Here is a 26,670-nt window from a genome sequence, read left to right as displayed (position 1 = left end):
GTTCCAAGAGTGGCAGTGTACGGAACAGTAGATTTGTTTTCATAATTTTTAGAAATGGTATTAGGAAGGCTAATCTGACTCAAAGATAACCCTTGTGTCTAACTGCTGATCTGGGTGATTCTATTAAGTGTTTTATATAAGCTTTACATGTATTCTGTGAAAACAAAGACCATCTAAATAAATTGGGGGAATTGAGACAGCACTGCTTCAAAGTAGGCAATATTAGAGCCATATAAATGTGTGTTAAAGCCAATGATAATCTTGCCCACTTAAATCTCTAAATCTTGGAATCCTGCCAAGCGCATGATGACTTGCAGCAATAAGTTATATTGTACATTCTAATTTTGTAATTTTTGTATTTATTCAATTTAACTTGATGCTGTCTGTCTCAAATATTACAAAGTTTTTGGGAAAGGAGGACCAGATTCAAATCAATTTCACTTTTACTTCTCATGATTTATTATCAATAAACCTGTAGTTCTCATTTTGTTGTGAATTCATAATTACCATTCTCTAATTTTGTTGCTGCTGTGCTTTCTAAAACTAATATTCTACCAGATTTTGTTAAGAATGTTATTTTGATGACTTTGAGCTACACCCAGATCCTGTCTTTCCCATTTACAAAGATGGGCTGTCCTAGGGAGAACTGGCTGTAAGATATGCTATGAGCAGTGATAGGGTTTGCGATGTCTGGTGGAGTTATGGCCTTCCTGCCCGTTCTTCACCAGACTAGGCAAGGTTCTTGATTGTGGGCCATTGTCATGTTAATGTTTTTGCTGTTACTTGGGGGGGAAAGGTTTGTGGGTTTGGGTTTTTTTTGTTGTTTGGTTTGTTTGTTTGTTCAGTTGGGTTTTTTGTTTAGTTTTGTTTTGTTTGGGGTTTTTTTTAGGTATATTTTAAAGCTTCTAAGTAGGGTACAAGAAAATGGGAGGATATTCTGTATTTTTATATTTACATTTTGGAATGATGCAAATACCCAGGGAAAAAAACCCTCTGGTATTCTTTTGACCCAGAGCAGGTTTTTGCCAGTCCTCAAGAAATAAGAATGTGGTGAAACACCAAGCATGTGGTGCACAAAGAAGTTGCCAGTTCTGTATTTTCAGAGCTCTGGTGTTTTCCCTGGCTTTCTCCAGTACTCCATAATTATAGTCAATTTGAGGTAAAGCAATTGGAGTCACTGTGGTGTAAAACAGAAGAATGTTTGTAAGGATATAAACCTTTGTGTATTCCTCTGGCTAGTCCTTAGTATTTGCTGATTGTTAGAAATCTTCTCGGAAATGCCAATATGGAAGCAATAGCCAAATCAGAACACAGTTTTACTGACTTGGAAGGTGGCTGCCACCAGGCCATTGCTGTGCAGCGTCAAGGGCAGTATTATTCCTCGGTGCTAGCAACAAGCATGGCATTGACTTGAAGAGCATCTTAATATTTTTAAGTCACTTCATTAAAAATATTTCCTAAAAGGTTATTGTAACTGTATCTTATTACCTACTTCCTAGCTTTACATTCATGTGCTAAACACGTTTTCCTGCAAAGAAAGCTACCTTGATCACAAACAGAAATTACTGTCTTGCAAAACTTCTATGTGGAACTTTTCTGTTCAGATTCAGTTGATGATAGAATGTGTCTTGAATCCACAAATGTTACACGCTTAGAAATTACGAATGAGTTCTCCAGTGCTAGAATTTGATGCTTGCCTGCTTATTTTTGTCTTAGTAAAAGCTCAGGAAAATAGCTGTTAACGGAACAGAGGGTTAATTAATTATGCTAAGTTGCCTATTATTGTTTGAAGCAAGGATCAGTTCAGAAAAGAAAAAAAGCACCATTCTTTTAATAGCAAAGAGGCAAGAGGAAAGGAAGGGATGATTTCATTCCAAATAAAACCATACCAGAGGGGGATTCTTATTATTTGGATGAACCAGCAGTATATTTTCAGGGATTTGAAGTTTGTCAGCAAAGCCACGTTTTGCTGGAATCTCTTGCCAGGAGAAAAGATGACTTATTTTGTCCTCGTTGACTGTTTTTATTCAGAAAGCAGGTGACAGCAATCAATTCCAATGCCATCTCCATCTCCAATTATTTTACAAACCCCAGGAGCTAATTACAGCCCTCAGGCTCTGGCTGTCAGCTGACTTCATCATGCGCCTCTTTTGGCCGTTGTGTACCTCTGAGTAATTGTCTATTTATGGAAAATAAATTAATAGCTGCTATTTCTACTTTAAAAAGAGGACCTGTGAGTGAGTGTGTAGGCTGAGTAAGTGCGTTGTAGAGAGAAGGAAGATGAAGAGAGTAGGAGGCAAACGGATCAACTGAAAGAATAAAAGAGGAGTGAGGGGAAAGGTGATGGCAAGATGTTAAGGGAAAGAGTTAAAAGGAAAGGGAGGAAGGAGGCAGGATCCCAGAAAATTGAACAGCAGAAGCAACCATGGCAGCCAATGGCAAGATACAGTGGGACAGGAGGAAATAAGTGAGCATGATTGTGGGAAATAGTATTTTAAAATATGATTTTAATATAGATAAAATATGCTTTTTTCCCCAAATTCTAACTGTATTGTAAACACAGAGGAGTAGGAGTCCTTGGTAGTCCCTGATCTAGTTGAATGTGTCCCTGCTCATTGCAGGGGAGTTGGACTAGATGACCTTCCAACCCAAACCGTTCCGTCATTCTTACCGTCCATACCTCTCTTGAAAACGCTGTTGACAAGAGATATTGCCTGCCTTCCTGGCTTGCTTAAGGGGAGGAAGGATTACATGTTATCGTTATGTTGATTATCTGATTCATAGAGAAATTAAAACTGCGCATTTTAATATAAGATACTGCAGTAATGTACATGAATAATAACTTGAGCATCCTTTATTCAAAAGGTTCTGTGTTTTGCTAATGTTATAGACACAGTGGCTAATACAGAAGGTTTTGAATTGACAAATACCAGCAAACTTTGCCTGCAGCTTGTATAGACAAATCTCTGCCATTATAAAGGCTGTTGCTATTTTGGTGTCATTGTGGCATGGTCAGAAGTTTTGTTAGTGGGGTTTTTTGGGGGGATTTTTTTTTTTTTTTTTTGGTTGATTGGGGTTTTTTGTCTTCCAAAAGTTACCTGCCAAATAACCTTATGAAGGCAGAAGTGACCCTGTTATAGGCCAGAACTTCCAGCAACTTCAGGTTAATTTCAAATACGTTGTGTACAGAACTTAACTGTGGGAGAGGAGAATAAAAGCTGTGTGTTTAAAAGTGTGTCGGTGTCTGTTCAGAAGAGTTGTTTAAGATATCATGGCTTCTGGCTTAAATTGCAAAGGGAAGTGAAGTGCGCATGGAACCTTAGCAACATAGCAGCACGTGCAACATATGAGACAGGCTTTTTTAAAAAGACCTGTAATTAAGTAAGTGGAGCCGGTGTTTTATGAGCACCAGAACAAATGGGATCTGGTTGAAGCTTTCTAAACAGCCTTTCATGCGTCAGAATGCCAGGAGAGGAAAACATAATTTTTTTGCATTTGTTTTTATGCATATGTTCACTGCCTTCTATTGCAACCTTGCTTTTCTTCGAAACCTTTTTTTAGTAAATAGATAATAAAAATATGCTTGTCAGGGTACTAGCTTATCTGGAATGAGATGACAGACTTTTCATTCAAAATAAATGATGGCAACTTAATGTAAAATACTTTATATTATTAATAATCTGCAATCTGTCTTCTCCACCTTTCAGATCAGCTGTTCCACGTGTTGGCCATGCACATGCGCCTCTACAGTATAGACTCTGCGTACAATCCTTGGAGGAAACTGACCCAGCCAATACAGGATAAAAATTCAGAGCAAGTATTTTAATTTATCAAGTATCAGTTTTACCTTGTGAAAGAAACATCCTTACAGAGGGACTTTGGGTATCTTTCTTTTGGGTAACTAGTTTAAATTCTCTGTGAGGTAGGCTGATGAACTTCATGCTTAAAAGTTGTAGGTATAAATTTAAAAAAAAAAAAAAATTTTGAATGTCTTTTACATAAAATCTGACACATTCCAGTTCTGAGTTAAAGCTTAAGCACACCACTTGCAAGCTTAAGCACATGCAAATTTAGTAGTATTGGGTAAGTGGATAGGCACACTGCTGTTCTTGGTGCAGATGCTAGACAAAATTTACATTAAGTTCACTAATAGTTTATTGAAAATGGGGCAATGACTAATAGCTGTTGCAGAAGTAACATAAGTAGGCCTAATACATGCGAGAAGTAATTCTACTTTAAGCTAAAAATTTTCCTCATGCTTGTTATTTTAAATAAGTTATTTACCTAAGTTTGCTTCTAAAACATTAACCTGTACAAAGATTAACAGTGGAGCCATGTATCTGTGTTCTGCAAGGGCTCATATCCCGACTTAAGAGCCTTCTCTTTTCATATTGTACCTTGATGGTGAAAATAAAGGTTTCTTGCCTAAACAGAGATGATTATTTTTCCTCATAAGAGGAAAATTGTTTTGTTTTGTTTTTTTTCCTTTTTGCACATAGAGCATCTTCATAGCTAAGGTCTCCACTTTGTGGCTTGCAGTAATGTTGAAAGACTGTCTTCTTAGTGCCTATGCAGCTCTGTATTTGTCAGTGTGTTTCTAGGAGCCTGAGGTAGAAAGCATTGTGGAATTTCCAGAATCGATCTAGGACAGTGATGCCACAGTCCTAATCTGCAAATTAGGAAAAATTATTGAAACTATTGTGCTTGCTTCTAGTTTGAGATTTTACTGTTTGTCCTCTTGGACCCAGGTCTCTTTTTGCAATCAACATCAGATTATTGCAAATGGTCTATAAACTGTACTGTTAATTAATTAAACTAGATTAACAGAACAGTTTATAGACCATTAGCAGAACAAAGCATCAAGAATTTTATTACCTGAAAACCTATGTCAGTCAGCATGCATTCAAACCACTTTGTGAGTCTGTTTACTGTGATTCTGCCCTGACCTACGTGTATGGTTGACTGAGTAATACCAGGCAAAATTAAGATCGTGTTGCTAGGCTGTTGGCAGGCAGAATGGCTGCAGGACTGATTGTGCACTTCTCATTTGGGAATTTCAAGAGCTTGCTGGCTTTGGAAGCAGCTGTTAATAGAGGGGCTGCTTTTTCTTCATGCTCAACTTTTTTTCACCCTTACAGACTTGATGGAATTCACCTTGCGTTGGTCATATTAAGATTAGATTGCTGCAAGTCAGGTTTCATTAGGCAATATTTTGAATCACCTGGAAATTAATGGTACAATAGGCTATACAGGCTTGCTTCACAGGAGGTGTTGCATATTGAGAATGCATTTAAGCAATTCTGTTGTTTTCTGCGCTGGTTTTCAAGATTTCTTGTTGGACTTGCTGATACAGATTTGGCACTACATCCTTAATGGTTTAGGAGGCTACAGCTGAGAGATCATCCATTTTGCCATGAAGCAGTTTACTGTTGGGATGCACAGATGCAGTTGTGCTGGAATTTTTTTGCTGCTGCTTCAGAATGTTTTTCCTACCTTAATCTGCAGGTCCCAGAAAGCTGCAGAGGAAGCAAGTTGGGGACATGTTTTTAATGTATAAATTAGAGCATAAGATGTATATCCGTAATTATATTTTAGAATTTGAAGTTGTAGTTGCACTGGAAGATGGCATTTATAGCATGGTGTGTATGATCTAATTGCACAATTCTTAGTCACCCAGCTTTCTGAGAAATCCAGAATAGCAAACTTCTTCAGTTACAGGAAAGAATGCTCAGAGCAATTAGAAGGTTTTACACTCACTGCTCTAAACTGAAGAAGATTAGAGGATGGTGGAAAAATAACCACTGCAGATTTTAGATGTTGATAGCACTCTGCCATTTTGAAGCTAACCAAGTAATCTAAATCATCAGCTGGACTGGCACATTGGGCACATGAGACTTTAAGAAGAAACTTGTAAAAAATCAATGAGAAGAAAAGATCTGTATTATCTGACTGTATTACTGTGATTGAAATAATCTAAGATCAGGAAAGTCACAGGAGCAAAATAACTTTAAACCAACATGCTATCCTATTTAATTTTTACTTACGGTTATTATTTCAGTTGAAAACAGTTTTCCATAGAAGTTACTTGTGTTTTATTTATTTAAAAGGATAGTTTTCAAAGCTAAAGTAAGTAATCAATCTATGGAATTCAAATGCCATTGCATTACCTTTTCACTCTTACTTAGTTGACATTACTTGATTTAAATATACGTAAATATTTACAACTAGAACTATCCAGTAGCTTGGTTTTACACAATTCAGCTGTCATTATTCATAAATCATGCCTTAGGTTTCATGTGTCTGGGAGAACTGATCAAAGTAATTTATAAAGACTCACAGAATTGTTCTACTATACTTCCCAAAGCCCCTGGTTTTGCGCGGTGTCATCTTCTACTAGATCGCTCCGTAGCTGAAAATGGCAGCTGAGAGGAAAGATAGGAAGGAGCTCATGCAGTCACGCCAAGGTAAAGTAGAAAAAAAGAAATTCTGATCAAGAAGATACCCTTTCAGAAAGGGCCTAATCAATGTGAACTGTTCGAAGGAAGGGGGAGGAGAGGGAAGATGAAGCTAACTCTGATGAACTGTGATGGTATAGTGGATTCTTTCTCCTATGCAGTTCTTTGGTCCCACGGGCTGTGTTTAAGCAGATTGTTCTTCTATGGACAGATCTGGTTCCAATGGTGATCAAATAAACAATTATTGTGGTGTAAGTGGAATAATAGCTTCTGGCAGGGGGCAGAGAAGGAGCAGCTGGAGGCAATAATTACTGAATCCAGATGTGGATTTAATGCACTAGTCTGAATAGCCGGAGTTTCAGGAACAGCAAACCTGAAATAAAAGGATATAATGTTTTTTTAATTTACATCTCTAAAAAGCCTGAAATTTTTGTGTCTGTTTTGACAGACAGAATATGTTGGCAAAGAACGATATGTTAAAGCATTAAGGATCTTTGCAGTAGAAGCACTTGCGGGGGTGAAATGCGTGATAAACTGAAATGCTGAAACATACTGGGTTATTTTTACCAGAGTGTTTTGCTGATGTTTTGTTCTAAGCTAGATTGCTTGGGTGACTGTTTACAGTGTCATACTGGGGCAACAAACTGCAGCACAGGGATGGGAATGAGCAAGTGTGCGTGGGAACCTCTTGAGTCACATCTCCATCACAGAAAATGGGAAATGGGAAAAATAGTTTTTATGAAGATACTCTAACGCAGACAGAGAGTAGGATGACGGGACACCGGGGTTTAGTTAAGGTATGCGCAAGAGGTGGTATATACATACACATGCTGCAGCAGGACTTACGTGATCTATTCAGTAAACACAACTGCTGCCTGAAACACTGGTGTCTCGGACATATGTTATGAAGGGGAGATTTTGATGGTAATGCCAGCTCCAGGAATGCTTGCTCTCGGCTGTTTCTTCTTTCCACTGTGCTGCAGCTCACCATCTTCTTCAGCCCCGCTGATACAATTTTCGCAGGCTGCATCGCCATGTTTTTAAAAAGGTTAATTTGAGTAAGTTTGGGAATGGGTGACAAGGGAGCGCTGGGGGCACAGTGGTGAAAGAGAGAAAGGGAGATGCCTGCTGTTAGTACTGCCAGTGAAATCCTGTGTTGTATAAGGAGAAAAACTGACTTGCTGTAAAATCTGCTGTGACACAATGAAAAGCAAATATGAAATTGTGATTATATCCTAGAATGTACCCAGAATATAGTAGAATTCTACTTTCTTAACCATGAACATCAGAAGCTGTGTATTCCTCTGACCTTTCTGCAGGCTGGGGCTTGTGGGCTGTATTTCTCCTCCTGCAATTTCTGAAGAGAATATAAGTTTGTCCTAGTTGATTAAGCCTTCAGCTGCATCCATATCCCTGTGTCCCAGGTTTTCTTTATCTGACAGTTCAAAGAGGTGTGAGGCTCAAACCTAGCACTTTATTGAATTTCTAACTTTATAATCAGTTGGAGTTAGTATCAAACAAAAATCTTAAGTGTCTGTAGCTGAGAGACAAGGGGGAAGGGGAGGGTATATGTAAGGAAAGGCCATAAGTAAATGCTGCTTGTTGTGGAGTAGAACAGAATTTTCTGTTCTTCTGTATCCATTCCCAAAGAAGTGATTCTGCTATAACCTCTATTAGGAGGAGGATGCAGAATACAGAGGCAGAGTTGCTCAGCTGTCAGTGGACAGACAGCTCTGGTATTGGCACAGAGTGAGGTGCAGCCAATTACCTTGGACTGGAGAAAAGGTCGGTTCCATGAAGTGGAGCAAAGCCTTTTTCTTTTTGGTACATGTTCATATTGCAACGTATAGTTTATTTCCCCCTCTGTTTTTTTAATGGATTCAGTATACAACTATAATATATTTGAATCATTTTATATTACTTTGGTCTCATCTGCAAATGTACTTGCTTTCATTTTATTCGGTGCTTGTGTGGCACATTTTTTTTGTGAAGTCAGATTTATCAAGCTTTCACATGTGCATTGGGGATTATCAGCATGGGCAATTTCCATAAAACACGTTTCTAAACACATTTTATAAATTCAGTTTCAGTGTCATAATGAAGAAATTGCTTAGGCTCTTAACAAATGACAGAGCAATTTTTAAGTGCTTCATATGCTGCAGCACTTGACGTCAACGGAAGCAGCTTATCTAAAACCCTGGCATTTAATGTAGCTTTACTTCTCCAATTCATATGAAATGAATAAATTAGTCAAATAATTCACTTGGTCCTGCCCGTGGAAATGAGTTCATTTATTTGTGATGCTGCAAGTTAGTCATGGTATTCTGTATGTGTAAGTCCTGATTTTACCAGGACTAGTATTTGACCTAATTGTTACATGACTGCTAAATGATACTGATGCTGATACCCCTGTCAGAAAGAGGTGTTCAACTACATGTGACCAGAGGGAGTGAATTTTTTTTGTCTTGCTACTATCCCAAATTATTTTTCCCTAATTTCTATGTAAATTAAAAATTAAAGGTGAGAAGGAATTTTAAGAGCTGTCCATGGTTTTAAAGTCATTATCTAATGAGGGCTATTTTAAAACTTAGTGTCAGAGATCGTAAAATAGAACTAGCCATAGGTGAAGGTAGAATTAGGGAGACTTAGTGAGATTAACATCATCTTTGCCTGTATAATTTTGAAAGTAAGACTTGGTAGTGTAGGGGGCACAATGTTTGCCCGCTCTGTCTTCTTTAGAATTCAATATACTGATTGGTAGATTTTGTTTGTTTGTTTAGCAGGGGCCCATGTATAATTATGTATGTTACAGTGTTTTAAAACAATCATTTCATAAAATGATTGATGATAGTGGAAGGTGTTCTAGATGGCATTTGTTCTGTAGCTGTTTGGGTTCATTAATTCAAAAAGACCAGTTAGACCATGTTTTCTGTGACTTCATTTTATAAAACCAGTCAACCGTGTGCAAAAAGTGTTCTTTTAATCCTCCTCTTACATGACTGCTTCTGCGTGTTAAAATTCTGATCACTCCTAGCAGTGCCTTTTGTAGAGAGAAGTCTTGAGTTTTCCTGACATCAGTAATGATGTAGAGGTCTCCTTCCAAATGTAGCAGCATGTTTATGTGCCGCAGAGACGATGAATTGGTTGGATCCCCAAAGCTGACAGAAGGCACTAAGGATCGCCTGCATGCATCCACACCCCGCTGCATGGGGACAGCCTTTTCCAGCATGTGGTCTGCAGGAATCAGTTTGTCTGGTGTGTGTGTGTGTGTGTGATAGATGGCACGAAGGGGAGTCATCAGCTGAGCTAGTGGAGTAGCCAGTGCCAGCCAAGTTGGGTTAGAGGAAGAGTTTGGTGCCCTGGGAAGAGGCAGTAGTTGGATCCAGCGGTAGTTCATCAGCTGTGCTCTAAAAGGGCAGAGCTGAGACAGAAGAGAACTTCAGTGTCTTGTCTGCATGTTTGCTCAATCTGATTCTGTTTGTACAGAAACTTGGGCACTTGCTGCAGGGCTTAGGAAAGCCTCACTGGGAAACTAGCCTGTAGCTACAATAGGTAAGGGAAGGGAGAACTGTATTTGGCTTCTGCAAGCTTGATATAAAATTTAATGCTATTTAAAACAAAATACGAAAATGGGTTTATATCAGAAATGATTGTCTTCGGGTTTTCTTTTCAGGCTAAGTGAAGAACTGCCAGAAGTTCCTGTACTTTACAGAGATGTCTCATCCCTTTTGCTTATCCAGATTTTAACCATGCCTCAACCATTGCACAAAGGTATGTTACAAAAATATGTATATTTAGATGCTTATGTGTATGAGGCTGCATTCATGGTGATTTCCATGGTAAATCATAGCTGGTTGACTGCGTAGTCTAAAATAACGTTTCTGCCTTACCTAGAGAAGGTGGCATTGAGCAGAAATTTCTGTTGTGGGTTGACAGGTTTTTCTGTGTCCCCTGTCTTCTCCCTTATCAGTCAGTCTATTCATTAAAGATATAAGAGCTGAGCAAAAACTATTACGTACTTTTACTGAAGGAAGTGTCCTTTGTTTAACCTTCATCTCTTTGCTTAGAGGGGCAGCTCAATGCTTGAAGGTGAACTGAGTGCCTAAGGGTGAAAGATTGTAATTTAGTTTAAATTTCAGACTTTAAATTACAGCAGCCTTACATAATAAGAGGTCAGATATACAGATGGTAATTGCTGTGATGCAGCAACTTCAATAGAGACAGCATACAGTATAATTTGGAATAAATATTAAGTAGATACTTAAGAACTGAATTTTTCATTACTAAAAGTAAAAGTGGTTTAAACCTAAATTTCTTTTTCTGTATAAAAGGAAAAGCTGGACTTTGTATGTCTTGTTAAGAGAATGTGTATGCTCCAGAATGGATAGTTCAGACCCTCAGGGCTCTGGCTTTATCATTTACAGCAATACCTTTAGTTAAAACAAGGATGAAAAAAACAAGTCTCCTTTTACTACTTCATGGACAATGAACTGGATATCTGCTTTGGGGTCTGTGTGGCAATTCTGGTATCTACTGAGTTTTGCTAGTTTGTGAGTAGGTAAATACAAGGACCGATCTGTTCTTGACGCACACACCTAACTTACAGAATAAAGTAGAAGCTCTGTTTTCCCCTTAAGAGGTGTTTAGTCCTCACTATTGAGTGTTCAAATTCAGCTCAAGTGACCCTGTGTGTATCTGTGAACATTGTGGGTTGTGGTTTTTCAATTCAATGTACATGTTTATGGATTAAGTATGTCCAATAAGTTGCTAGAATATGAAAATACCAGGAGAATAAAATATTTCTGAATAGGAAGGCTATTGTCAAAATATTTTTTTCTTTTGTTTTTAACTACAGTTTAACTTAAATTTTATTGGAAGGACTTAATAAAAGCAGTTAATGGAAGTTTGATGAGACTAACACTTTCCGCAATACATGGAGAAACTTGTTCAAGCATTAAAAAATGGTATTTATGAATATACACCTTACCCTAGGAAAGACAACATTCAATTAGTAGTGAGGCATCCTGTGGAGAATTGTGTAAAATACCACACAGCAGCAGCGTGTTTTGCCATTGCTCTTAGGTTTGGTGTATGTTACAGTTGAAAGGGAAATGGCAAGTAGCAGGAAGAAGATGAATGTAACCACTTCAAATCTGTGAAGCAATAAATTGGAAATAAATTGGCATTTATCTTTCTAAATTTATGTTTAATTTAAATGGTTAGGCAGAATAAAAAGAAATTCTTTAATCATTCTTTGTCTTGAGGTGTAAAACAGAGTTCAGAAAAACAGGAAATAATTTGTTTAGAACATTTGTAGGTCACAGAGTTGGATTTGGTATCATTAATTCTTGGTAGAAAGCTGAGGCATGACAAAGGTAAATGGCTTGTGCAGGGTCACGTGGCAGGTCAGTGATAGGGAGGAACAGAATCTACTTTTGACCCTGCTGCTTCCTGAGCTTTCTGTTCTGCTTTGGCTTTATTGTGGGGTGCAGGAGCTGTGGACTTGGCTGGACCACCAGTATGCAGGGGGAGGGTTGGTACCTGTGTGCATTGATGAGTATTTCCAGTACATTCCTGTAACAACAGACTTAACTGTCAAAAGAGTTGCAGTCTGGTGTTGCAGTCTGGTGCAGGATGCCATGGTGATGGTCTTGGAACACTAATAATAGAGGAAGAAGGCAATGAAAGGGATTTAGAATCCATGAAAGATTTTTCTTCCTCTTTCAGCATCGGCACTCCTGTAGTGGTACTGGGTTTGTAGTAGAATGTATTAGGTATGTTGATGTATTCAGAGAAACCGTAACTGCGCCTTACAGGAAACTACAACTGTTCATCAGGTATAAAATCTTTGTGCTCAAAATCCTTTTTGTTTACACAGTGTTTTTAAAAACACCGAGTGCTCTGTAAGGAGGGCTCACATTTCATCTCTTGCCCTTCAGATGCAGCACTAGGAATCGCATTAACTACCCTATTAACTGTTGGATGGGTGTTAGCATCTTTTTTTCTTTCAATCCAATATCAGTTAAAGCAATAAAAATGTCATTACTGTTGGGCCTCTTCATTCAGAGAGAAAAATTGATCTGAACCCATCACAAAGAAAGAACACTACAAATGAAATCTTTTTTGTTATGGGAGAAACTTCGTGGTAGAGGTCAGAGCACTTACAAGCACTTACCAATTTATAAAGAAGTGAATGAAGAAGATAGCGTGTACTTCCCCTGTGGTCTAACCAGCAAAATAAACACTGTGTTCAAAATACTCAAACTGTTTGTGAAAACTTTGTTGTTGTTGTTTGACACAGAACATGGGCAGAGCTCTCATAGGCTTCGTATGCTCAGCATTTTGAAAGTGCACAAGCCTAATTATATCATAATCCACAGTGGAGTTTCTGATTTAATTCTGCGGCAGTTGTGCAGAGGATAGGCAGTGTTCATGGTGTTGCAAACTGGGACTCCGTGGAAAATGAGGGTTCTTTTTCTAGAGCATCTAGCTCCTTCCTTACAGGAACAACACAAGGCAGTGTGTATGAAGAAACGTAGTACAGAAATGGAGACAGTGGCTTTGTGTTTAACAAAACTTAAATCTGTCCTTTTAAATTGAATTCTGCACCCTCACAACCCCTTTCTGCATGTTTCTGTATGTTGAACAAGTCATTTAATTTAAATCGGACATGATTCTTTGTTACCATCAATTGGAAAAAAAGTAAATTATTTTCCCAGTCCCAGTGAATTGGGACCCCTGTGACCAGATTTGTAGAAGCTCAGAGTGCTCAGAGCTTCCAGTGGCTTCAGTTTCTGCTTTGCTCTGAATGTAAAGAAGGAAGGCACAATATTTAAAACCTGGGGTCTGGGTGAGCCTGAGGCTGGCAGGTGCATGGAACCGGTGGTCACTGGCCAGCAGTGGCCTGGTGCTGTGTGTGGTGCTGCACATGCGAGCGTCATGCAGCAGCCTTGGCTTGCTCCAACATAGGCCACAGTGCTGCTTTTACAAGAGCTGCACCTTGGGAGTGGTGGATGTGCTCCAACTTGAAAGCTGTGTTTGAGGGTTAGCCCAGCCTCTCTGGACTGTAGGAAAGGTTTTCCTTTCTCTGGTGAATTTTTTTCCACCTGAATTCAGCCCCTTTTTTTGTAGTTCTGGTAAGACCAGATGCTGAAGAATCTTCTCCGATGTTCTGACACATTCTTTTTCTACAAAGTTTCAATGACAGGCAACAAAAATACAGCAAGCAGCACTAAGGCAAACACTAACACTTTCCTTTAATGATTGGATAAAGATCTTCACTAAATATAGAATGAATGTAATCAACTTGAATAGCATCCAGTTTCTATGTGGAAGCTGAAATATTTATCTCTATCCTGGAACTTGAAATATACCTTTCATGGATTATCTGAAGTTCAGTGCAGTCTCCCTTTGTTCTGAAGCTGTTTTTTCAAGTAACTCTTCAAGCTCTAGATCAAGAAGAATATTTTCAAAGGTTATTTAAATAAAGTTGCCTTTCTGAATTAACTAAAAAAGGTCCAAGTTCCTTAATTTTGCATTTGGTTTGCTTTGTGGATTCTTTCTGCAGTCACTGCCTGCCAGCATATATATAAAATTTGATACTGAAACTAAAAGATGCATATTGTCAGTAATACACTTATTCATCTGAACATTTCTTGCACTAGTGTTAAAATTAGAGTTCTAGAAGTGTTTCCTATGTAAACCTTACTTTTAAAGGGGCTTATTTAATACATATAATGGGATGGGATGCTGTGAAATAATTTGGTTCCAGAATTTGCTTTAAAAAGTTTTAAATATAGGAACATAAAAGCGTTTCTCAATACTGTTCAAAAATGCTGCATTAACCCGTGTTCTGTTTCTGATGGCCTAACCGTAATAATACTGCTTTTAGACTGTCAGAACATTAGATTAGGGGTTTTATGTACAAACACAGAATTCCTGACTGCATTTTAGTGCAGAACATTGCACAGTAGGTTACTCCACAGCATACAAATATACCAGCAACCTTTAGAATTATTAAATAGAAATGATGATGTAGCAAAACCACAGCCTGCACCAAGGGGGCAGCAGGACGACACCACACATTCCCACACAAATAAGAGGTAACACGTAGTAGTGAACTTATAGTTGATCCTCTGGTGTTTTTAGTATGTCTCCCATAGGATGATTTTGTGACTGTAAAATACTTATTTTAAAAGCCATGGCACTTGCTGCGCAGCATAAAAAGTTTGTGCAGAAGTCAGGACTTAAGCGTGACCCAGATGTGTGTGTGTTTTGTCCAATTCTGGACTCTCAAAAAAATGAAAGCCATAGTCATTTATGATCACACACATATAAGTAAATACAAGAATGTGAATTTATTTTTAAAAATGGTTGGAACTAGATGATCTTTTAAGGTCCTTTCCAACCCAAACCATTCTATGATTCTGTATAGTATTTCTAGTGAATTGAACAATTAGTATTAAGGTGGGGATAGGGACAAGGAGTAATTACAGTTAACAAAAACTAGGTTTTAAAAAATGTCCTATTTCCAGAGGGTGCTGAGACACCCAGTGTTGATCCCTGTGTAAATCACCTCAGTAGAGCAGGAGGAGAACTAGAAGACAAAGTGGGCTATGGCAGGTTGGTGACTGTTGACCGGTGACTAGTTTTGCTGCTGTAAGCACAGTGGTTTTCATTAATGCTTTCACAGTGTAAAATTGGTCTCTATCACTTGTACCTGCTGTTGATGGAGATAGAGCTCAGTACTTGAGTTTAAGTCTAGCTACAATTACAGACTGTAGCTCAGGCTGAAGGGGCAATTTTTACAATTCTGTGAGTGCATGTTGTTTAATCTTGTAGATCTCACTCCTAGAAAATTTACTGAAAGCTTGCCCACTATTGTTTCTCAGGAGGAGGATTGCTAAGAAAATGGAGGTTTCAGCAAAAGAAGAAAGTAGGGCCTAGAGATGTAATGGGATCTGGTGAATTCTCCTTCTGGGGAAATGTGGAGAGGAAAAATCATTATAATGCTACCTGCTCTAGAATGGGGCAGGTGAAGTATAGCAGCTTTTCTCGTCATGTTTGACATAAGCTCCATGGGAAGATAATACAGAAAAAAGTATGCTTTCAATTACATAGTTAAAAATGATCGTTTAGGTGCTTAAATTGTGCTGCTTGTATGTACATAGTGACATTAAGAAGTTCTATGTTGATTGTAAACATTTGTTAGATAAAAAAAGCAATTGTTGTTTCACAGATTTAATTACGTACTCATGTCCTGGCTGGATTTGTTTTAGAATCCTGTAGTGGGTTTTGATACTAGATACAAGAAAGGAGAAGCAAGGAGTTTCATCTCCTTACCTCCTTTTAATTTTCACATACAAAGCTTGTTTTAAGTCCTTTGGGAAGAAAGAAAGAATGTAACCTAGTTTTTGTGAGGTGCTTATGTAAATAAAACTGTTTTACTTGACTTCAGAGCCTGAGAGGACTCTTTAAAAACCCTCATTCTTTTATAAAATGTTTCAGATAATATATTATAGTTATGTTTGTGCTTAAGGGATGGTGTAAATGATGATAGAAATTCTTTGATCTGCCTACATTTAAAAAAAAAAAAAACAAAACAGATTATTTGGGCTGGGAAATACAAGCTAAAGTAAAAAGAGAAAAAAGGATTGCTATTGAAAAAAATGGAGGAAAAAAAAAAGAGGAAAGGATATGGCATAGTCTCATTTCAGAGACTGATTGCTTTCACCTTTTTTCCTGTTCCAATTTTAGGAAGCCTTGTTTTGCCTCTGCTAGTTTTCCCAAAAACATTTCAAAGCTCTTCTCCTGCAGTCTGTATGTAGGAGATAATAGTCCTTTAAATATAGAAGAAATTGTAAACAACAAAGATTTTTCACAAGAAGGTTAAGTTCTAAAATGACAGTCTGCCTTTTGTCCTCCTCCTGTGTTCAAGTGAGGTTCACTAAATAGGTACTCACTGAAGAGTGATTTGCAGGAAGTCTTATATAGCTGGATTTGTATCTGGAAGCGAAGGGGTAGAAACTGGAGTATGCTCAATGTCCTTGCAGTGATTTCTTTGGGAACTTTAACTTTCTAGTATTTGTATGAATGTAACTTAGCCCAGATGGTTTAATCATTGCCAGCAAAGATGGTAGGATATGCATTTGCTTACATCTACAGCACCCAATTAGTCGTAGCTATCAGTAATCAGTCGCTTCACCTGATGTAACGTTTGGACAAAATAGAATTTGTAATATCACCAGGTCCCTAGGAGGAAGTCACTGCTGATCAGGATTAAGACGAACATACGGAGCAGTGAAGAATTAGTTGCCCTGTACTTGTTCCATTCACTATGGTTGCCAAGTCATTTCTGAGAGCCAGGAAATGTATTTATGTTGGTTTGTATGTTTTCAGGTTTTGTAATTTTAGTAAAGTGCTTGCTTTTCATTTGAGAAGCATAATTTCAATAACTAGAGATTCTGTGATCAGTGTATTTGTTAAAAATATCAAGTGTTTAAAAATTACTTTCTTTGTTTTCCAGAACACTTCACCTGCATTATAAAAGTGCTGTTCACTTTATTGTATACTCAAGCCTTGGCAGCACTTTCTGTTAAATGCAGTGCTGAAGATAGGATGGCATGGAAAGAGTCAGGAGCTCTCAAAAAGGTTGGTTAATTTATTAAACCATTTATGAAATTTTGCTTATGTATTTCTGGTAGGAATGTAACACATTCTTCTGCTTTGCATGTAATAACTTGCTTCACAATAATCCAGTATTTTGTTTCTGCGTGTGCAATTTTTGAAGGTTTTGGTGTATGACAAGACTTAAAAGCTTCACAGTGAATATTTAGTTCCAGAACTGAGCTTCAGGCTTGAGGCTGTATCTCTATAGTTTCAGTCTTGAGTTTGTTGCAATGGTATCGAATAAATGCAGCTTTCCTTCCTGTAAAATTGGAAGCCTTGCTAGACAAACCGTGGTTTGATCTGATGTATTCCTTTACAGGGAAAGCAGGCAAACTTGGTGGTGGGGGAAAAAGCTCTTGTCTCTTTCTTATTTATTCATGCTATTTGTGGCGAGCCATATAAATTTCTGTCAGTATGTGGTCTAGAGTGCTCATGTGGTGAAGAGGTAGAGAAGGAAATTTGTAGACTAGGCAGGTAGATCTCTCACTATTCGTTTCCTTGCCTTTTGGTAGTATTTACAAGGAAAGTGAAGGCACTTCTTGCTATTTTCACTTAGCTGATTGAGTGCCAGTTCCCACCATAAGACACAGTTCCCTGCATTGGCATTCATTTAATCCTTCAGTTAGTTTTCTGCTGCATGGACTGATTCCCCAGAAGGTCAGAAGAATGCCAATGCCAGACTAAGGGAAAAGATGGAAGTGTTGGGGCCAGGAGAGGAAATGGGTGGAGGAATACCCCTTTAGACAACAGCTGGGCCTTAGATTGTGTTGGCTGTAACATGAAATGCACGCTGAGAAGCATAACCTGCTTTTCACATAGAAGTTAAGACTGTCATACTGGTCAGTCGCAACTTCAAGGTATTAGGGGCAAATTATCTGCTGCTATGCAGGGTTTGTTTGTTTTCTGGGCTTGCATTAAGCATTCGAGATCCCTGTGCAGTGCTGCATTTCGTTAGCTCCCTCTCCATCCTTTTCTTTGAATATATTTTCTTAGAATTTCAGGAACATTTCCTTTAGATTCTTGCTGGTGAGGGTGTTTTCCATTTTTCTCTTTACTTAAGTGATTCCCAAGTGATAGATAATTTTGCAGTTTGAAATTTGTGGTCTAAATAAAGTATTACCAGCTTACATTCTTTCATAGTTCATATGATAAACATGGACTGCCTTTTTTGTTGTAGCAGAGGTTGGAGTTTATCTGAACATATATTTACAATGCTTAATTTTCTGTCTACCGTGACAGGTTTTACTGTATGAAAATACATATAGGGCATCTGCTAGGTGAGCTTGCTGCCTATTAATTCTAAGAACTTATCTTGTAGAAGCATATGAAAGCATTTGCTTCACGTAAAGAGCTTTGTACTTGAGGCTTGCAACTTATGATAATGGCTCAAATAATGAATTTATGAAGTAACCATCTGTCTCGATACCAAAGACAGTCCATTTTAGTGGAATTTTCACTAGTGTGCTTGTCTTTGGATGGTAAGGCTGAGTGGGAAATAGCACATTAAACAGTATGTTACTGTGAATGGATGCTGTGTTTTAGTCTGATTCAAATAACACAACAGAGTAACTTCTGTCAGTGATAATCTGCCCCCAGTGCAGAGGCTTTGCAAAAATCCCACATGCAGGTTTGCCCTTCCCCAGATGTCCAACTTCCTGCTCCTTTGCCTGCATAATGTTGCTGCCTGGACTTTCGTGTGTGCAAGAGGCCTCTGAGCACAGAGGACCGGCAGCAGTAATCGCACGACTTCTTATTCCTCTCTCCCAGCCCTTTAGCAGCCCTTTTCTTCTTGAGCCTGGCCATAGGCCTCAGATGAATTCTCTCTCTTAGCATGTCATCAGAGAAGCTGGTTTTTAGTTTAGGAATCCAGGCTCTCTTTAAAGTTTCTTGAGACCTAAATGATTTAAAATGTATGTTTCAGGCTGGCTTTTTCTTACGTGCTTGATAATATTGACATTTTGACTACACCTTACTTGACTCCTGTCTGTGCATAATGTTAAGAGGCTCTACTTCAGTTTGGTATTCCAGCCATTAAAACATGAATTGAAGTCTTGTCTTCGCATTCACACCGAATGATCAAACAACTATAGGAGTTTCATTTCTCAGCGGGGCTAAGAGATGGATATTCTACTTTTGATTCCCAACTTCCCACTCATTATCTTTGCGAGAAGCCTTATGTTGTTGTAAGAAGCACACTGTAAATGCTTGTGGAGAAAATTTCCAGGAATAATGTAGATGAGAGGTTTGTCCTAACTGCCAGTTTCAATACGTGTTGCCTTCTGGCTCTTGGACTGTGAGCATGAACAGTGAGTCTGCCTTCCCGATGCTGAAACGTGAAGGCCCCATCTTAAATCAACAATAACAGTTGATGTCAAAATGCACTTAAGAAACCAACTGATGAATTATGTACATTGTTATGTACTGAAGTCTTTATAGATCTAATCTCACGTAGCTGCTTTGGAATTGTTTTAAAGAAGCCCAGTAACGCTCCTCTCCATCATTGTTTTTTATGTTGATGATACACTAACAGAGCTCAGAATTCACATCCAACCGTGTTATTCCTGGGTAGGGTTTATTATGACTTGAAACAAAAATATTTATGTGAATACTGCTTTCTATTTCTCATGGCTTTCTATAATCGTTGCCTTTAAATGTAAATGCTGTGGCACAAAGCTAAGTGGCTCTTTATTCTTTCAACTAAATATTTCTTTCCATCTGTAGTAGATATTGTTCATTCCAAACATAATTTTCCATTTTATGAGAGACTCATTTCGACTTAAAATGCATAGCAATTGTTTTGGAACTCGTTCTGGTTGGTACATTTTAGAAAATTACTACTTTTTTAATTAGCTGTATTAGAATTCAAATTCTGTCAAAACACAATGCATCCATGAAGTGATTCTCCCTAATTTTAAAGTAAGCATTTTTATATTTGCAGAAAAGACCAATGGAAATGCAACATTATGAAAGTGTTTTCATATAACACTCAGTTTAGAATACATGTAATTGAAGTAGCAATTCCCATTTCACTCTGTGAGGTAAATGCAGTCCCGTTTGTAGAATTTCTTTTCTTTTTTTTTTTTTTTTTTTTTTTTTTTCCTAAAATCAGCATGTATCTTTGTAGGTCAAAATCCCTGTGTTGAACAAGAGGAAATGTACCTCATCACTGTTACTTTTACCAGGAAGTTTTTCTCCTTTTCATGACCACTGCATTTTGGATTTCTTTCCTTCTTATTTGCAGAATACGTCCAGTGGAGAAAAATCTTGGGAAGTGTTACTGGGTCATGTGATGAGTGAGCTGTCTAAGGGGAAGATGTATGAAGAAGGAGAGACTGAAGAATTAACAGTGGTATTGGCAAATCTCTTGAGAAGCTATCCAGCATGACCCCTTTCTGTCTCTTATTTAAGTTTTTCAGCTTCCTTGTTAAAATGATTTTTCTCTGATCTTGCTAAAGGCTGCAGTACAACTCCTCATTTCCTAGATCAAAGCACATCCCTTTGGGACAGTTTGCCTGTGCAAATCTTTCTTTTACTAATATTGTATGTGGCCGGTGCTGTGCTGGGAAATTTATTGACAAATACTTCTTTATAATTGTGGGTTTTAATCGTATGTATAAAAGACCTTTCAGAAACTTGGAAAACTGAATATTTAAGTAGGAAAAACATTTGTCAAGGGGGACAGAAAACCCACAGTTATTTCAGATTATTAATGAAATACTGGCCTTTGGAATGTGTGATTGATGCAATAGTTTATATAGTATGCTAAAAAACTTTTTTTCATATTGGAGTTTCTTACATTGCAGACAGCTTATCTGGGGCAGAATTTAGTAATTGCTTCCTTCCTCCATAGGTAAATCCTGACTCTGTAGAGTGCTATCTGCAGCAGTTCTGCCTGCCTTTCCTCAGGATCACAAGCCTTCTCCAACATCATCTTTTTGGAGGGGATTTACCTAGTTGCCAGGTACAGATTGAGAGGGGCACACTCATATTTCCATTTAAAAGCTAGAGATCAAAACTTAGACTTTTAAGGTGTTTTTTTCATAGTATATATTTTCTATCCTAAGATTATTTCAAAAATCATTTAATAGCATTGCTCTCCAGAATTTGTTTTCTATAAATCTGCTTTCAAGGCAGTTTCCCTGAATCCCAGTATTCTTAAAATTTGGCAAAGACATGCTTATTTATCAGATTGTAAATGCCTGTCTCATAACGTACCAACATACTTCTAAACTTGTCCAGCATTTGCAGAGATGGCATATTTTCCACACAGACTGGAATTCAGCCCTGATTTTGCTTAATGCCTGTTAATGTTTGGACTTTATTCTCAGAGATGTTGCATCAGGGGACAATTATGTTTAAGTTCCATGGCTGATTTAAGTACAGTTTGCTGGAGGTCAGCTTCCTCATTTCCTTGCTTCAAAATCATCTCATCTCTAAATCAGCTAGAAGCCAGTTTCAGGTGCTAAACAGGAAGAAAATTATAGGGGAGTTGAGAGTTTTCTGTTTTGTTTGTGTTTTTTGGATTTGTGGGTTTGTGTGGGTTTTCATTGGGGTTTTGGGAGGTTTGGGTTTTTTTCATTGAGTAGTTTTCTTGAATTTTGAAAATTCAGTTTAAGTTAACGTGGAAAAATTGGAAGCTTTCTGCGTCTCTAAACATGGTTATTAGCGTCATTGTACCAGAACGTCTTTACTTTTGTAATTGGAATAGTTAAGTTTTTTAATAAGCTATTTAAACATTCAGAGCATAGGTATTAATCTAAACCTCTCTTGTTTCATACCCAAAAGGAAGATGAAGAATTCACAGTTCTTGCAAGCTGCCTGGGTCTGTTACCATCTTTTCAGTCAGCTCATCAGTTCACCAGTGCCTCTTGTCTCGATTGGCCAGTGCCAGCATTTGACATGATATCACAGTGGTGCTCAGAACTGGCTTCATTTGGAGATAGACATCCAGATCAAATAAAGGTATGTAGCAAAATTCCAAAATAGTCCAGATGTGGAAGCAGCTATTTGGTTTTTGGTTCACTCTGCACATATACTACTGTTCTGGATATGGATCAGAGAACCTGACTTGTAAATGAGAGAGAAATTTTAATCAGAAATATTGGTTAGTGAATGTGGGATGGATTGGTAAAAAACAGGAATAAGAAAAACTGTCTATTTTTTCATACGATTATTGGAGACAGAAAATAGAAATGCTCTTCTTAGATGATACTAAGTGTACCCATGTCTTCTGTACCTGAAGCCTATAAACGGCATGTAATTGAAACTTTGACTTTAAAGAAAATACGTACCAAAAGGGCTTTTTGCCTACAAGACATTACTGATATTTTTGAGCATCTTCAGTTGCAATACTGAAAAAGATGAAAAAGATAAAAGCATTTTTAACAGTCGACTGATGAAACATTGTATATCTTCTATGAAAGATATATGTATGAAAAGGTATAAGTATGAAAAGACTTGAATGAGTGTGATTGGAATATCAGTTGTGAAATGGAAGTGTTTCAACATTACTCCATTGTTTTTATGAAGAAGCTGCCTCAACAATTCGAGTCCTCTTCTCCGAAGTTTATGGTGTCAAAGAGGCAAGCCAGATGCATTCTTTACTCTGCAACATTACCTGCATATTCCTTTGCATGTTTGCAGGCATGAGTTAGGCTATTGTGAATGAAAATTTGAATACTCAGATTAATCTCAAAATACAGTTGCTAACAATCTGATAGGCATTTGAAGGAGACTGCAAAGAAACTGATAGCATTCTTTCTGTGATTGAACAGGAACCAGCTACATGTTAGGTTCTGAGGTCTCACTTAAAAAATGTCACATTTAGAAACATTCTTGGGAAAAGGCTACTGTCCATTTCACACCCATTGCAAAAGATGAAATGTGACCACAGCTGGGGAGGTTGTTCAGCCAGAGGCAGATGACGTTTGACTTACAAATGCTGAAGTGAGAGATTTTTAAACTGCAGGCTTCCTTTCTTAGAAAATACCAGGGCATAAGTTAGTGTTCAGAACTAATATATTGTTCTTATATTATTTGTAGGCTTTGCTTATCCAGGAACCTAAGTGGGACTTGCCACGCCTCCTTCAGTTGCCTGAGAATTATAATACCATTTTCCAGTATTATCACAGAAAGACTTGTACTGTTTGCACCAAGGTTCCTAAAGATCCTGCTGTTTGTCTAGTTTGTGGTACTTTTGTATGCCTGAAAGGACTGTGTTGCAAACAACAGAGTTACTGTGAATGTGTTCTGGTAAGAGAGAGTTAATTCACATTCTGTAATTGATTCTCACTCTCTTGGATAGCTTTTAACTCCATTGCTCAGTTTTGATGGTCTCTTTCCAAAACATGCTTATATAATCATAGAATACTTTGGGCTGGAAGGGACCTTTAAAGGTTGTCTAGTCCAGCCCCAATAATAATGTTTGGTGCTTATTTCTGGTAGATGGACCTAGACTGGATTCTAAAGAGTAATTTTACTCACATTTTTAAGCCCACAGCCTATTTGAGAAATTCTTGCAAAGCCACTGTGTGTAATGTTGACACATGGTTTTGATTCATAACAAATGGATTTTGTCTATGTTCTGATTGCTCGTTTATTTTAATTTTTCTCTGTTTTGTTTCCTTGCTTTCTGTGTACACAAGAATATTAATGTTTGGTTTGTTGGGCTTTCTCTTTTTTTCCTTTCATAGAATACTTTCTGATATACCTGACCATCTAGTAGTGATCTACAGACTATAACTAGATAAGGAGTATTTTAAAACCTTCAACTTTAATTCAGCAGCAAAGTTTTCTAGTCAGCATATCCATAAGCTCTTTCAGGAACCTGAGTTGGACAGCATCTAGTACTGTTTTCCTGTCTTTGATAAAGGTTTGCTTTGACAGCTGGTCTGTTTCCTACCATAGGATAATTAGTAGAACGCTGAAACTACTTGGGCTTTGCAAAACTGAGGGGAAATTTTGGGGAGATGTTTTCAAACAAGGCATTAAATCAAACCCAAAGAAATTTCAGAGAGATCTTGGACCCTATTTGAAATTGTTCTCTCTCATACTGCTAATATGGGGGGAATGAGGGGGAGCAAAATTTTAAATAGAATTAGCAGCTGTATTTAAGGTGTAAAGTTTCATGAAAACAGAAAGTTATAAAACAAAAGAATTCAAAATCTATGTTTTATTATAGGTGATGGGATTATAGCCTCTATTTGTAATAAAATTATGTAGGAAGAGCGCGTTTTTAATTGCTAAAATGAATTTGTTAATACAGAGCATAGAGACGAGCGACACTGAAGTGTAAGCAAAAGTCTTAGAAAAAATTTGTTTACTAGACTTTGGAGCCATAGACCAGGTCTGTGAGCATGGACAGAGAAAGCAAATGTTTAGTAACAGACTATTGTAAAAGAGGTAGTATTAAGTTCTTCTGAATAGTTTCTTTTATTCTTGCCATCTATGAAAAATATTTGGCCATGCCACACATTTTGTTGTTACAACAATAAATCCAAAATACTGTAGAGAATGTTTTTTCTCATTTTTATTAGGTAATTCTGTTTTCATATGATAACAAATATCCTCGCTTTTTGAGCAGGGAACCATTTTGCTGTTATGGCAGCACAAGACATGGAATTTTAGTTTGCCTGGAGAATTTTGGGGCAGGCTAGCCTTTTTCAAACTCTTTCTTATTAAATAATGCATGTATGTTATTTCAAGCAAAACTAATTACTATTTTGACAGACACTGACAGAATCTTCACACTTTCTACCCTGTATTATTACAGCATTCTCAAAACTGTGGAGCTGGGACAGGAATATTTCTTTTGATCAATGCGTCTGTAATCATCATCATACGAGGTCATCGTTTCTGCCTTTGGGGTTCTGTTTATCTAGATGCACATGGTGAAGAAGACAGAGATCTTAGGTAATGTTTTCATTACAAGTGTGTTTCACTGTTGCTTCTCTGTATAGATCATAAAATAGAATCATAGAACAGAATCATAGAATGGTTTGGGTTGGAAAGGACCTTAAGATCATCTAGTTCCAACCCCCCTGCCATGGGCAGGGACACCTCGCACTAAATCATGTTATGCAATAACAGATGATAATAACTAATAACTACCTTCCTTGAGGGGAAAATCCCCATTTACTGCAAGTTGGACTGACTTTTTGTTGTTGTTTTTGCCCAAAAGTGGTATAATCATGATCCTGACAGATGATTCCTATTGACAGATGTGCCTATGTTGCCATTCACGATGATAGTCACTTCTTAGTGTTACATAGGGAAACACTTTTTCTCCCAAAGTTGTTATTTGCCCTTAATCAAGCGATGAGTTGGATTCTAGTGTAGGGAAGGAGTGCAGCTTCCAAGCTACACCAGCCTGAGAGACCAAGAGACGTTTTCAGGTTTCTACTATCCAAGAGGGAGGAAGGGAAGACCTAGTAGTTATCCTTTTCAAAGCAAACCCAAAAGCCCCTTGCCAATAAAAATGTAGGCTTCCCCTCGGAAAGAAGTTGTACAAGTATCATGTGTTGATTATATAATGAAGTTTTCCACTTATTTGGCCTATTAACTATTCATATTTCTTTTTTTATTCTTTTTCCTACAGGCGTGGTAAACCTCTCTACATATGCAAGGAAAGATACAAAGTGCTTGAGCAGCAGTGGGTGTCTCATACTTTTGATCATATCAATAAAAGATGGGGGCCACACTATAATGGCTTGTAAATCATCATCTACACACAGTATCATTGCTGTCACCATGAATGAATGCATCTTGACTGACAATAGCTTTAACTGAATGGGAGTTTAGCTCTTTGCCTCGGGGTGAAGTGGGGTATGGGCATAAAAGGGAAATGGAACTTTGTCACCATGTGAAATTTTAGCAAAATTAGCTGCTGTTACTACTAAATAATGATACAATAATTTGAAATTAAACCCTCAGAATGGTGTGAGCAATCTGATTGCACTCAGTAGTCTACTTTTCTTCTTTTTTTAAAGCCCATTATTGTTAAGAAGCACAAATTTTACTTACAGTTGTTTAGAGTCTCCAGGGATAGCTGTCAAGTTTTTATTTTTCTCTGCATGGAGTTGGGTTTTTAGCAATTTTTGCTGAAACACTGTATATGTCTGCTACATCTACTAAATATGTTGGATAAAATTTCTTGGCCTTTTTTGTGTTGGTTTGAGGTTTTGCTTGATACGCGTTTGTAATTAGGGTTTGTAAAACAGTTGTGAGACTGCATGGTTACAATTGGTCTGAAAGTTTAATTTTGAAGAATATTTCACTTATCATGAGAGGTCTATTGAAATATTTCAGGCATTACTGAAAACTTATGCATTCTCAGGAATTTCTTTTTTTTTTTTCTCCATAAATAAGTGAAATAGCTGTAAATTAGGTATCTATTGCTCTTCGTGTAATCCAGAACACATATTCTTTTCCAGAAAAGAGATTTTTTTTTTCCGTATCAATTGAATAAACTTAGTGATAACACATACAGAAATTGCTGTATATAGAGAATTTGTATGGCACCCAACATAGCAGATCCCAGTTACAAGCC

The 26,670-nt window shown here is 37.6% G+C and overlaps 1 protein-coding gene across 1 annotated transcript in view; it reads left to right on the top strand.

Moving 5' to 3' along the window:
* The window catches only part of UBR3 (ubiquitin protein ligase E3 component n-recognin 3 (putative)), a 96,657-nt gene extending 70,387 nt beyond the window's left edge, over window positions 1–26,270 (top strand). Inside the window, exons 31-39 of the mRNA XM_010023248.1 lie at window positions 3,708–3,813; window positions 10,129–10,226; window positions 16,981–17,105; window positions 20,365–20,472; window positions 20,974–21,084; window positions 21,909–22,085; window positions 23,166–23,375; window positions 24,895–25,034; window positions 25,720–26,270. Of these exons, the coding sequence (XP_010021550.1) occupies window positions 3,708–3,813; window positions 10,129–10,226; window positions 16,981–17,105; window positions 20,365–20,472; window positions 20,974–21,084; window positions 21,909–22,085; window positions 23,166–23,375; window positions 24,895–25,034; window positions 25,720–25,837 (1,193 nt within the window). The 3' untranslated portion in view covers window positions 25,838–26,270. The remainder of the gene's footprint in view (window positions 1–3,707; window positions 3,814–10,128; window positions 10,227–16,980; window positions 17,106–20,364; window positions 20,473–20,973; window positions 21,085–21,908; window positions 22,086–23,165; window positions 23,376–24,894; window positions 25,035–25,719) is intronic.
* The last annotated feature ends 400 nt before the right edge of the window (window positions 26,271–26,670 follow it).

This window comes from Nestor notabilis, unplaced genomic scaffold (genome assembly GCF_000696875.1).
Source record: "Nestor notabilis isolate BGI_N333 unplaced genomic scaffold, ASM69687v1 scaffold14761, whole genome shotgun sequence".
NCBI lineage: Eukaryota > Metazoa > Chordata > Aves > Psittaciformes > Psittacidae > Nestor > Nestor notabilis.
This window is presented reverse-complemented; position numbering and strand designations above follow the sequence as displayed.